Source organism: Magallana gigas, chromosome 9 (genome assembly GCF_963853765.1).
Source record: "Magallana gigas chromosome 9, xbMagGiga1.1, whole genome shotgun sequence".
Lineage (NCBI taxonomy): Eukaryota > Metazoa > Mollusca > Bivalvia > Ostreida > Ostreidae > Magallana > Magallana gigas.
In genome coordinates, this window is record NC_088861.1 from 9,098,438 (window position 1) to 9,112,721 (window position 14,284).

General features: G+C 37.1%; 1 protein-coding gene across 15 annotated transcripts in view; it reads left to right on the plus strand.

Moving 5' to 3' along the window:
• Nucleotides 1-14,284, plus strand: part of LOC105340479 (SH3 domain-containing kinase-binding protein 1) — a 29,237-nt gene that overhangs the window by 5,057 nt on the left and 9,896 nt on the right. For 5 of the 15 annotated variants that reach the window (XM_066071738.1, XM_066071741.1, XM_066071740.1 and 2 more), the window contains exons 4-9: nt 482-603; nt 826-949; nt 2,304-2,425; nt 4,107-4,164; nt 11,261-11,451; nt 11,820-11,873. In XM_066071738.1, the coding sequence (XP_065927810.1) occupies nt 482-603; nt 826-949; nt 2,304-2,425; nt 4,107-4,164; nt 11,261-11,451; nt 11,820-11,873 (671 nt within the window). Of the gene's footprint in view, nt 1-269; nt 402-481; nt 604-825; nt 950-2,303; nt 2,426-4,106; nt 4,165-5,198; nt 9,615-11,260; nt 11,452-11,819; nt 11,874-12,609; nt 12,637-14,284 lie in introns of those variants that run through there. The other 10 variants (XM_066071739.1, XM_020072294.3, XM_011446530.4 and 7 more) reach the window with 7 other exon arrangements.

The window sequence follows — 14,284 nt, forward strand, 5'->3', positions numbered from 1 at the left end:
ATTGCTGTTCAAAATCAAAATAAAAACTCAAAACCCATGGATCCTGATCATCAAACATTTTTTTGTAATGTAGGAACAGCTGTTTTGTGTTATATAATTGTAGGCCATTGATTATTTCTTTTCATGTCTTAACATAATATGTCCTTTAGATATTATAATCGTTAGATTGATGAAGCCTAGCAGCTTGATTCAGCTGTAGGCTTTTATTTATCTTAATTGGGAACTCTATATCCTTATTGATTAGATTGTCACCGCATACACTTAATGAGGCTTTAGTTGTATTTTGTGCAGAAAACTGCCGTGTTGATTTTCCAAAAAAAAAAAAAAATACAACATAAGTTGAATAGCATACCATATTGGAGAGATCATGTTTACAAAGCTGAAGAAAATCCGAAGCATTGGTATATGATATACTTATTATGGGTCGTTGTATGGTGTGCTGGAAGAGCTGTAAGATTTGATCTGTTGTGATCTTTTTCAGAACATCACCATCACCATCATTCAGAGAAGAGGAAAAAAGCCAAGGTGTTGTTTGACTATGAACCCGAAAATGAGGATGAACTAAAAATAGAAGTGGGTGACACTGTGGAAATCATTAAACAGGTGAGGAAATTCCCTTAATCAAAGTCCACAGGGACCTTATTCAGGGTTCAAATTGGCAATGATTTTAAAAATTTAGAAATATTTTGAGAAAATTATGTAATATTAAATGCAGCAAGGTGCAGCAGGTGTACTAGCAAATGTTGGTAGGAAAGAATGAAATCTGATGATGTTTACAAAGCTTTACATTTGTATGAGGAAGGTCATTGTTTGCTGATTTTGTAGGAAGAAGAAGGATGGTGGGAGGGTGTATTGAACGGAAAGACCGGGGTTTTCCCCTCCAACTTTGTGGAGATGATCGGTACAGAGGACGAAGAGCCGAACAATGATTTGTCTGAATCTCAGCCAGGTAAAGGTAGTTCTGTGTGGGAACAAATGTGCCCTATCAAAAAGATCAATCTAATATATATACAAACTGGATGTTCTGGATTTGCTGCCACCTCTCCAGCATCATACTTGAAAGGTTTCTCTGACATGCCCTATCAAAAAGATCAATCTAGTATATAAATATAAACTGGATGTTCTGGATTTGTTGCCACCTCTCAAGCATCATACTAGAAAGGTATCTCAGACATGACCATGAACTGAATGTATTTAGGTGTTTAAAAAGAGATGGCTGATTCCCAGCATCTAATTCCAATTATTAGACTATAAAAAGGTATGATGTGACAAATAGCTTGCCAGGTACAGACACGTCTCATGAAAATTCCATACAGTAAATCATGGTTATAGTGAAGTGCCAGGGAAGGGCAATTTTGCTTCGTTATAACCAAAATACGTTATATCTGTCAAGTTAATAGAGTTATATACTGTAAATTCCTTATTTTACGCGGTACTTAATTCTGCGATCCCACTGGTTTGTATCAAATTGCGAGAATATAAAATCGCGAACGTTGAACTTTCTCCTTATTTCTTATAGTTTTCAACTATCAGAAAATCGGAAAATAATGGCGAGATTTTAAAATCCGCGAAGGATGCTTCTCGTGATTTTACACGGATATTAATTCCTTGCGTTAAATTAGGAATTTACAGTAGTCACGGAGAATGATAATAACTTCGCTGTAAGCGTCAATTCATTATAAGCGTGTTCGCTATACCGGTGTTTTACTGTATGATATGACATACAATGAATTGAAGGTGCATGTAAGTCTCTGGTATATTATATGTGGTGTACTGTGGAATCATCATTGTGGGGGACCAATGTTTGTGGCTTTCGTTAGTAACCCTTGCCCACAAATCAACATCATGAACATGTATCCAATATTTGTTTATTAATTATTAAAATTACCCCATTACACTACCAACGAAATTATGTCCTCTTGAACCAAGTCAATTTTGGCTACCCACGGACATTGACACACACCCCCCCCCCCCCCCCCCCCCCCCCCACGAATAAAACTGATTCCACTGTATATGGTATCCACAGGTCATCATACATGTATTTAAAAAATACCAGATGCTTACACACAATGACTTAGGTGTAGATAATTATAATAAGGCAGAAACCATGTGCTGTTTTGAAAAAAAATATCCAATATCTGCAGATACAGGCAATTAAGTGAATGTAGGACCCTTATATAGGATCATGATTACTTTTGGAAAAGACCACATGAAATATGCCAGTTGTTTTGTTTTTTAACAGTTTTTGCATTTACAGGTTTCTCACTGGTTTGTATTACATAAAAATTATTCTTATATTACAGCTGAGGAAAAACCAGAAACAAAAGGAAAGAAAGTGATGGGTATTGGCCTTGGAAACATATTTGAAGGTGGACCCATCAAGTTACGCTCAACAGCAGCTAGTGCTAAGAGACCTGTTGAAAAAGTAAGTGGGTCCAAGTACCCTCCTTGTCAAGAGATTCAATGCAAAAAATGCTGATATATGATGATGCACTTCAAAACCATATTAACAAGAGCTTGGACTTTGGGTACTAGTAGTTGTGTCAAACAGCAATGTGACGTAGGCCTGTCTATTTCATTGCTAGCCACTCAGCCATGGCTCTTTGAAATCAACAAGATTTGTCTGGCTTTTGAGCCAAGACTACGCAATCGATGCATATTTCGCTTGAAACTTCGTCATTTTTAATTTGTTTTGACGCAAGGAATAGATAGCTAAGCCCTACTGAAAGTCCAAGGTCTTGTTAAACTGGTTCTATTTTGGTCTGAAATCAATTCAACCAAAATTATAGGATATTTCAATAATCTGTTGTTCATTAGATACAATAGACAAAAATTGTGATAAAACAGACAAGTGTACTTCCTTCATTTTTTTAATCTCATTTTTGTTGAAACCTATCCTTCCTCTTCCTCTTTTTTTGAAAATAAAAGTTACAGGAAATGTGCATGTAATTTGACACCCACACATCATATCCTTTTATCTGCGCTTTTTTTTTTTTTACAAGTCTGAGACAATTGTGTAGGTTGATGCTTGGTGCCAGTCAAAATGTTTTCAAAAATTTTCATCATTGTAATGGTTTTCATGAAAAAGTCAAAAAGATTTTATTATTAAATGCACATCTTTAGGCAGATGACAAAATGTCTTCATCTGCCTGACGCACTGTGTGAGGTAGGGTGGTCATTTTAAGTGTAAAAGGTTGCTTATTGCTAAAAAAGAGCCTTTAGTTATTTTCAAGGTCAGAGGTCAAGGTCATCGGATTTAATTGAATATTTCGTCCTAAAACATTTATTTTATAGGCAAAATACAGACCATATACATGTTGAATAGGATGATCATACTTGGTACTATGATTGGTTAAAGTTAGGAACATTTTCTCAAGGTAAAAGGTCATGGTCAAGATAGATTTTGTCTGTCCACACCTTGAAGACCAGACATTTTGGTAGTATGAATATTCTTGGTACATAGATTGCCCTTGGCAAAAAGACCCTACTGTAATTACTAATCCCTTTTATATAAATTAGATGGAAAAGTGCTATGTCCATTTGCCATAACTCTCATTATTTTTTTTTTCATAATGTCTGGTTAAAAAAAACCCAACAAATTATTCATTCATAATCAAATATTGAATTTTAATTTTTTTTTTTTTAATTTTTGAATGAGTAATATTTGGGGGGCTGTACTTGACTGTAATCAAGGGGAATAAATGTCGTAAGTGAAATGCAAGTGTGGTGGATTTGCTTGTCAGCCACAACAAAGAGGAAATATAGAGATAAAGAATACCATGTGCCTCTTCAAATTTCAAGTTCATGTATTTTTGTTCTCAGTAGCTTTGTTCTCCTTGAAAGGATTTCTAGTGGTGTGACAAGTCTGACCTGAGTATATTTGTGTATCTGGCTTATGTTACCATTTATTTATTTCCCTTTACAGTCATGAAAAATTTCTGTTGTCATTAGTGTTTTCTTGATTCATAGTATCTCAGGTCCACCAACATTGACAACTTTCTGTATTTCCCCATTTTGTCTAATTTCTCAGGTGCCTTAGGTGCTCATATAAAAGAGTTTTTTTAATAAAAGGTTTGTTTTGAAATATTGCATTCAAATATTTGTAGCAGGACCCAAAGCCAATCGTTACAGAGGAACCAGTTGTTCTCAAGAGAGAAAAGCCAGGTATGGTTAATGCACTAACCCTCGTATATATGTGTCTGTATGTACAGTCAAACCTTGGTTTCTCGAACTCAGTGGGGCTGAGAAAAATCTCATCAAGTATTTAAGATATTAAGGTTAAAATAAAGAAACTGGTTAGGATATCCCCATATCATTTCAACAAATGATATTCTAGATATCATTGTTTGAGATATCAAAGTTCAGATGTATAAATCAGTAGTTAGCTAAATGTAAACTAAAACTGTACTTGATGTGGTATATACCCGCATTCAAGTTGTAGTTCAGTTTTGGAAGTTAAGATTTGTGCAATAAAAAAAGTAATGACAAACAATAAATCCATAACAAGTATTTCATAAGTAAACATTAAGAAGTTATTTATTAACATGAATAGATTAATTTGCTTTAACACCAATTTAAACAATTGATTTATTTGAAATTATTTGAAGCATAAAAAACTTTAAAAATTACTTACTTTTGAAACAGATTTTTAATACAGTAGACATTTTCTATTTTGCAGACAATAAAAAATCAATATTACAAAAAATACTCATTAATTTGTTTAAAGTTCCACAGTTGACATAGGAATAAACTTTTACTCTGCTGGTTTGAAATTTCATAGATTTTTAAAAGAGATGCATAAATGTGAGCCCTGAAAAAAAATGTCTACTTGTAATGTTCATACAGATATGACTTAAATGCGAGTATATAAATAGATAATAGTTTATTCCTTTTCTCTGGTACATAGTCTTTCATTAATGGTAATGGGCATCATTTAATCATGCCTTTTCTGCACAGGGTTACCACAATCAACAAAGTTTTAAAATGTGTTGGAAATTATTAATTTTTTGTGTAGAAAAGAAAACCAAAAGAACTGTTATATAAGGTTGTTTTTTTTTTAAATTCAATTTCAAAAGGTGGAGAAAAGAAAGCTAAAAGAAGTTCTGATTTTGAGAACAATATTTGACTTTTCCTCTTTGATTGTGGTGGCCCCCTTGCATGCTTTTCCCTCACCACGCTCTCCCTGCTTCTCTCCACAGCCATGCATGCTTGCACAGCACCCATCCCTCGACCCCGCATGTTGCACACCAGTCACAAGAGCTCCTATTCCAAACGGAAAAAGGTAACCCCAGTCCCTGCCCCCAGGAGTACGCCTTACCCTGCATGGTCTCATAGGGATAACGGTCATAGTCCTGTACTGATATACAGGTCCGATTTTACCAGTGCTGATAATGTGGATGAAAATACTAGTATGTTCCATCATGCATATCATAGAGACAGTGACAGGGAGCAGCTCGGTATAAGACGCTTGGTTCAGACCAGTGAACCTTGTATCCCAGAGAGTGTGGGGGCAGCCAAGCCCACTCAACCCTATTTCCCATTGTTTGGTGGTATAGTCTATAGCGCAGCTCAAAGAAGTGTGTCGGACCACATCAAGCCAATTGTCGACATGTTTGAAAAAAAGAGAGCAGAACAGGACACCACAGCCAGCTCTTTGGACGACTCCAACAAAGAGAACATGTCGAGGGACAGCCAGAAATCCCCCGAAATACAGCTCAAACTGAAGAGAAAGTCTGTGCAGGGAAAGCCCAGCTTTTTCTCCCAGTTGAGATTTCTTCCATTCAAAACTAGGAAAATTCAACAGGTGGGACCGGAGTCCAAGTCTGAAACTGAATGTAATCTGGGATTCACGCCAGAGAGTAGACAAATGCAGGCGGATGATGGAGAATGTAAAAGTGTGCCAGTCCTTTACAGCAGGGCTGCTAGGAAGGAGATAATGGAAGACAGGCAGCCCTTGAGGCCGATTGCTCTACATGACATCAATGATACAGACCCGGAGGGATATCCCTACATGTCTCCCAGTGATTACAGATCCTGTACCCCAGAGTACGAGTTAGAGGTGGATGATAGGGAAGATTCTGTGGAAGATATACCATCTCAGAGCAGACGCAGGCTTGAACATGCCAGGGAGGATGAGGAAACTTCAACTAAGAAGCATGAGCGAAAGTTGTCTCCCTTTGTGAGTTCCCTGGCAGAAAAATATGCTCTGACAGACTGGAAAGACAAGAGATGGAAGAAGTATGTCAATATTGAGCATGGCATGGTGTCTCCAGTGTACATTGGAGGTAAAGGGAATTTGAGTAATAATGCACTTCAAGATGAGATGTCCACATGTTCCATGTTCTTTGAGAAGACCTCACCAGAGAAGACTCAGGGTACTAAGAGTGTTATTGCTGACAAACAGAGGGTAACAAAATCAGCTGAGAATTTACAGAGGAGTGAGAGACTAAGCGAGCCAGTCAGGGATTCAGTGTCATCTCTTGGTGACAGCTGGCGAAGTGGGCAGGGGGATCTAAGAGAGGAGGAGTACAGGAAAAAGAAATTTCCCACCACTTTTGTCACTGCTTCTGAGGTATACAGACACTTCAGGACAGAAAAGTCTTCCATTCAAGGGGAATGTGCAGCCAAACCAAAGACACCAAAGGAGAAAGTTGAAGGGAGAGATCCCGAGTTGTCTGATGTTCAGTGCCCAGAGTATTTGGCGGAGACATTTTCTGGTGCCAGTGCTGCTGCCGAGGAAGACTCTCTTTCAAAGAGCTTGGGAGATTTGGAGAGGTTTCTCTCGGAGAATGTGGCAGAATCAAGTGCATGTGATGAAGGTGATGAATCTCCTTGTCATTCCCCCTCCAATCCCTGGATGTCTCCACCACCTAAGTTTAATCTGGGACACAGGGTACGTAATGCACACTTTGATGAGCACCTCATCCACAAGTATGAAAGCTTGTCCCAGAAGAACCTCACAGAGGAGGAAGTCCTAGCTGAGTTGGACTCCAAGTTGAATGCTTATTGTAATGTCGAAACTCAGACCTCTGATACAGAGAATGAAATGGATGTCGCCTCTGCAGTGAATAGAAGAAATGTTTCTACATCGCCAATGCTAGAAATGGTGAGCTATGAACCAAGTTTGGATCACAGTGATTGCGATACGCCACAGATGACGCCAGGCAAACGGTCGGCAAAACCAAGGTATTCAAGTTCTCCCATTGCCAGAGCAGAGCAGTTTGGAGACTATGACATCGAGGGGACTCCAGAGAATGGACTGAACTTTGAAGTGGTCGGAAAAAAATTGAAGGTTCTCGGTGACGATATAAATTCCCGATTAGAGAGTGATTATGACATTGTAGGAACAAAAGAAAATGGGATGAACATAGAGGTTGTTGGAACAAAGGTTAGGTTGTACACCCCTGAAGAACAGGAAAAGAGAAGAATAAGGTTGAAGGAAGATTGTTCTGAGAGAAGAAAACGGCGATTTTCATGGAAGAGGCTCTTCCAGCCAAAAAAATCAGATGCAGTTCAGTTATTGTCATACAGAAGAACTGAGGAAACAGATGTACCGGTACCTTCAAAAGAAAAATGCAACACCATGGAAAGGATGTCACCTGTGAAAGAAGCAATTAAGACTAAGCTGGATGATGTGGATGAAACAGTAGTTAATGTAGAGTCTAAGCCGGAAGATATATCGGGAACTGTGGAGGCCGTGTTTTGTCATGACCATCATGAAGATGAGCTACTTTCTAGAGATTCCTCCTTCGTCGGCATGAATTGGTCCACAACAAAGATTCAGTCTCACTCTAATGAGTCACAGACTTCGCAAAGACTGGTCCCCAAAGAGTCTCCTGCTGCTTGTAATCTTGTCAAGTATTCGATGGAAGATATTGTTAGAGAACTGGAAGAAGAAGGCAGGAAAATTGAGAAAGAATTCTTGAGAATTGTAACAGACAACACATACGACTTTCTGGAAGATGAGTGCAAGTTTAATAACCCACACAGCCTGATGTATTTAGCAGGAATGGCATGTAGCAAGAGATACCAGCTCATGTATAACTCAGACATATTTGACGAAGGTGGGGAAGGGGCTAGCTATGAAAAATTCCAAGATGACACCCAAGATGACAGTGATTACTATTTTGTGTGTGGAAGGAGGCGCATTGACTTCATGAGGGATGACTTCTATGAGTCCAGTCACAATGAAGACACAGGGGGAGAGGAAATGGATCAAGATATTTGTCCAGACTCCCCAGGCCTGATAGCAAGCATGGCTCGAGATGTGCAGGGTTTGAATCTAGCTGCATCTCCCAATTCCAGCGACGCAGACATAGCAAGGCGGATTGACTCATTTCTCCGTGATGCTCTGAAACCAATTGATGATCTTGTGCTAAGAAATGACACCTCTGATGATGACTTAGGGGAAGAAGAAATGGAAAACTTTTCTAAAATTGAGAGCAGTTTAACTTCTCAAGGAGATGAGCGAGTGCCCAGTTACACACCGTACAATTCCCCCTGTGTAACAGGTGAGGAGCCAAGGTTTTCTAGGGGGGAGGGAGAGGAAGAGGAAGGGGAGGAATGTAATGCCCTGAATAAAAGCTTCTCCACTGAGGATTCAGACATGGATAGCTCTATCAGAGAGGCACTGAAAGAAGTCGAAGGGGTCACTCCAGTAATGCTGGACCACCAGCTTCAGGAAACAGAGTCGGATGAATCTGATGAAAAGTTTAACGAAGGTGTGGAAGAAAATGACGGCAATGATGAAGACAACACAAACAACAACTTCTTCATCAATGATGTCAACAATAATTCAGATGAAAGCCTTCATGTCAGAATTGGTAGGCGATATCCAAGGTTTTGCTTCTTTTCTCCCTTGGATGAAGATGATGATGATTCCAACATGTCTCCCACCCATCCCAGCAAAGAAAACCCAGTAAGAGAATCTAACAGTGGACACACTCTGCAGCCATCAAAGTCAGACACCAGAAGTCTGGATACGACAGGGAGCGATAAGTTTTACACGGATGTGGATACCAGCCTAGAAACCAGCAGGGATACAGCCAAGTTCTACACGGACCGGGACACAGACCTAGACAGTACGGTAGAGGACCGGTCGTTCGGAGCCCTGAGACGGACCGCCCGGAGTTCTGGAAGTCCGGCTAGTGAGGATCGCGGGGTAGTGAGCTGGAGTATGGACGATTCCATTGAAGTTTGAACTTTTTAATTGTCGTTTGTTCTTTGAATTTCGACTATTTTTTAATTGATAATTGATGTGTATAAAATTGAATTTTTATTAGTTCTGAATGATATTAGATGTGTAATATGTATCTCATCTTGAAATACTTCCACCTGTTCATTTTAATTTTGAAAATAAAGTGTCTTATTTTTGTGTACATATTGAATAACAACATTTGTTTCCTTATTGTATAAAATTGTGAACAGTTTGATAATCAATTGACAAATTTAATATAAAAAGTTGCAATGGTCTCTGTTACCCTGATTCAATTTTACCACTGACAATTGATTGCTATTGGTAAGACAATGGAGTGTAAATTTCATGTTGAATGCATAATTTATTGATGTTATGTTTCCTTGTTTATGTTCATGAGCAATTAAATGGTTGGATATAATTCATTTTGTGCATACTCATATTGATAAGCCTTGTTCAAACACTGATCCACAATGGGATGTCCTTGCTTTAGTGAAATTTCTATGGCCCTCTTGACTAAGTGTTATATGATAGCTTATTATACCTGTAAAAATTCCACCTGCTTTGAATATCACCTGAATTCTTTCCATTTGAGTGTACACAGACTATCTCTATACCTGCATCAGCTGATCAAGTGTCAACAAAAACCTATCATGATTCATCAGGCCACACGCTGAAGTAATCTTATGTAAACACTGACCACACGCAGAAAGTCACATGACTTGATCTGTACCCTAATGACCAGTCATGTAGTCTCTATATAGAATGCGGAGAGAGAGAGAGAGAGAGAGAGAGAGAGAGAGAGAGAGAGAGAGGAGGGGTGTCAAACTGGTTTCCCATGTGTGCAGGGATAGCCCAATCATTAATCAATACCTGAATTATTTACAAATATTCACACACACTGTACATATATATGCACACACACACACACCTACTTGTGTTCATCTGTGGGACACTCTAGACCAGTGTGTTGATCAATTATAAGTGGAGTTGTTTTACAACCCTCTCCAGACTGTAGAGGTACTTGAGGTCCTGTTGCCCGACTCTCTTTTAACGCCCCCCTCAGAATGTTATGATTTTATAAGACCTCGAATGTCGCCAAGAAATTGATAGAAATGGACTACAAAGCATATCCAATTGCTCGTAAGTACTTGATAAATTTGAGCTTTTGGTTTGTTTGTTTGTTTTACCTTTGTTGATTTTTGTTCTATTGTTGACATTGATGTTTATTGTTACTGTTGGATTAAAATTTTGTAGAGAAATATTTGCTGGTCTTCTTTTTTTTTTTTTTTTATATTATTGTGTTTTAGGGGTGTTCCCCATTTATTTTCGATGCCCTCTATATTGATTGATGCAGTAACATGTAAATTCACCATGTACATTGCCCTGAATTCAAACCCTTTCGAATTCTCTACTAATGCTAACATTTTCAAAGGGAATCTGCTCTGATTTCCTTGTTTTCGTCTGCACTAGGTGAGTTAGTACATGCACAATTTAATCTTCCTGAATTTGTTGCATGTCATTATAGTTTTTGATACTAACATTATTAAGCTATATAAAGAATTACCATACCTTTATCAGGCTTTTCCTTATATCTCATAATACCAGTATATTTATAGTTTCTGCCATGTGCTTACAAGGTATTCCTGTGCTAGCACTTCCTTGTAAAATCATAAGATTTGCAACATGAGCAATTGTTTTTAGCTATAATTACCAAACTAAGAGTCTCTTGAGGAACCAATTCTACATAATATACATTGTTTTTTATTTTTATAGTGTGGGAAAACTTATAAAAATATGTCCTTTTAAACTTGCTGGCTGTTTAGATGTAACAGTATGTTGTTAAATTATGAAATTATTTCCACATATACTTGGCTGTTGCCATAAATGTATGTAAAATATATCTTTGGGTCAAAAAATTTACTTCCTTCTTTGAATTCCCATCAACAGTTTGGAAGATGGAGACTGAAGGCATTTTTAAACTCATTTTTCTCATTTTTTAATGGAAATGAAAACACTTAAAATTTTGATTTTATTTATAACCATGCATTTTGCTTTCTTTTACAGCCGCTGTTGAAAAAGCTGTCGTTCGGTACTCATACAGTGCAGACAATGAGGACGAGCTTAGTTTGAAAGAAAATGAAATTATCGTGATCCTTGACAAGGAGCTCGAGGACGCTGGCTGGTGGAAAGGGGAACTCAACGGAAAGGTCGGAGTGTTCCCGGACAACTTCGTAGAACTCATTCCAGCTGAAGAGGTAAACTTAGAAAAATATTTAACCCCCCAAAAATCATTGTGCAAGAGTTATCTTTTCTTTGCATGGATATATTATGCAGACTGCAGTTTTGCAAGTAAATGATGGAATGTTTTTTTCTACCTATGCACAATGATGGTTATTTTGGTGTAATGTAAATACCCGAGAAGAGACTCTTAAGGTTCATTTCCATATACCGGGTATGTTACTTGCATGCAGGAAAAGAAAATTAGGAACACTTGAGAGAAAAAAATTAATGCCTGCAATCTTTATCAGAAATTTTTGGTTTAATACATGCACCCCTCTTTTTCTGTTTGACTGTGTAACCTTTTCTGTGATGCTTGCTTGATGACTGCCATGGATATTTTCAGCAGGGGATAGACAAATTCTCTAGGCCATTGGCTAGCAACAAAATACCACCACAAGTAGGTCAACATTTGAGTTTTCACCCATTCTCACTGTGCTCGGATCTGGTCAAGGCTAGTGCTAAGCCACCCCTTACATTCTGTATACTGTCATGTCAAAGTTCAAATGTCAAGGTCATATAAAAAAAAAAAATCAAGATTGAACAAAAAAATAATTTATCTTAATACTTTAAAAATCTGGTACAAAATTTGATTTTCCAAAAAGAAAGAATGTATGGAATATTCTTTGGCAGTTGTGATTATAGACTGTTTCTGAGGTTATTTATAAGGAGACTTTCATTTGCCCTGCTTTGACCTAACACCGTAAAGAACAAAAAATTAACTGAAGAGATTAGATAATAGGCTTTTGCATGAAGGAATATGGGCGTAGCATTTTTGAGCACAGTGACCAAGTTATTTTTGTGTATTCCTGCTTGCATTCAGTCTTCCTTTTATTTTTTTCTATCATTTTGGGAATTCAAATTGGTTGTTTAATGTTCTGTCTTTATGGAAGCATGACATGTGTTTTTTCTGTTTCTTTTCTATGTGTAATCCATGTTATTTTTTTTTTTTTACTGTTTTTGTTGACTTTTAATGACTTCACACTATAAAATCTTTTGTAGTCTGATTTGAATCCCAAAGTGTTGTATCTTTATGCAATGTGTTACGTGGGATTTTTTTTCTTTATGTGTTGTGTCAAGGGATTAGCTGCCTAATATATAACGCTCACCATGTGCTGCCCACTGTTTTTTTGCAGGGGTCTCAAAGAGCTTCTAGTCATAAGGTAACCAGTGTACTCGGCCATGTATCACTGCTAGAATGTTTACCGCCTCTCATATTACACCTATCTTACACAGACACTCAAATCTTCTCTTTCTTTGCCACTTGTTTGCCAGAAACAAAAGAAACAGGAAGAATAAAACTTAGAATATAACCCTAATAAAAAAAAATCCATTATCCACATCATTATGAAAGCCTTATTTGGTTCTGTTTAACACTTACTACTACTGCAGTTTATGGCGTTTGTATAATGATAGCTGGGATTTTTCGTTCCCATCACACTGGCACTGATCAATAGAATTAATTTGGCAAATTAACAAGTGTGGGAAATGCTATATATGAAACGATGTCTGCAGTGCTTGAGGTGCAATGATACTGTCACTATATTCCTCTGAGTCTGGGGAAGATACACATTTATATTTAGTTCAGGTACAGAGTAATACAGGAAATACATGAAATTACTCAAGAGAATCAGTTGTTATTTTGATCGTGTAGGTTCCTTAATTGTCTGAACTTCATGAATAGTTTTCGTGGTATACACTGTTTGTACATGTAGTAGGAAACTTTCTTTCCAAACATTAACTTTTAAATTATAAAGTTAATTCATGTTCTGTCATTATGATTTGATGAACACCAATTTTCAAGGCTCTATTATAAATAAAGTTGTCACAAGAAATCAATACTTATGGAAGTAAGAAAAGTGACCGTTATATTGATGGATAAGGTCATATTGTCCACAAATTAACTTAGAGGAGGCCTAGGGGATGTTTGGGTAAAAGTTTAGCACCATACATACACAATTTTGAGAAGAGGTATTTAAACAACCTATTTATTTATTTATTTATGCAAAAAATGAAACCTACTTGAATTCCTTAATTATTTCATGAAATTTGCTTAATTATAACCCTTAATTTTAAGTTGTTCACTTAGAAAGTATAAAAAAATCTTTAAAAAATTTTTTTTTTAACTATTATAAAAGTACACATTGGCAAGACCATCATGTACCAAAACTATATTTCCTGTTCCGATCTAAATTTATCACCGCAGCATGTTTCATATTTTGCAAACTATACATGGTACATATTGTCAGATACCCTGCTCTCTTTGTGTAATATATAAAGGATATGTATATGGTATCTCTATGCATGACTTTGTCTCGACACCCTCCCTCAGTTTCAGCATGATAGAAATGCCAGAAATACAAATAAGCTCGAACAAATGTTGTAAGTGTAGTACTATCAAACTGATTTTGATATACTTGAATTAAGTGGATCAGGAATAGCGGAAGTTATAATCTCTCTGAATCACAACATTGGCATTTTTTGAAGTACTTTTTTAAGTTTGTATTTGCTGTTCTAAAATTTCAAAAAAAGTTTTGATTTCTCAATAAATACCATGCTGTACCAGCTTTTCCCAACAAATATAAGTTAAACCGATTGGGGGAGAAGTTTACAAATGAATTTGCATTTAATTGACTGTATGACATATTGTAGAGGAGAACAAACAATTTTCCGTGCCTGACTTTCTCAGAGTATGGTAACTGGTTGACTATGTGTCGGGTACATACATTCAACAGTTTGATTAAGATTTATATGCATAGTGCTACTGATAGGTGTGCAATGGTTTTCACTAGTAAAAGCCTAATGCATTTA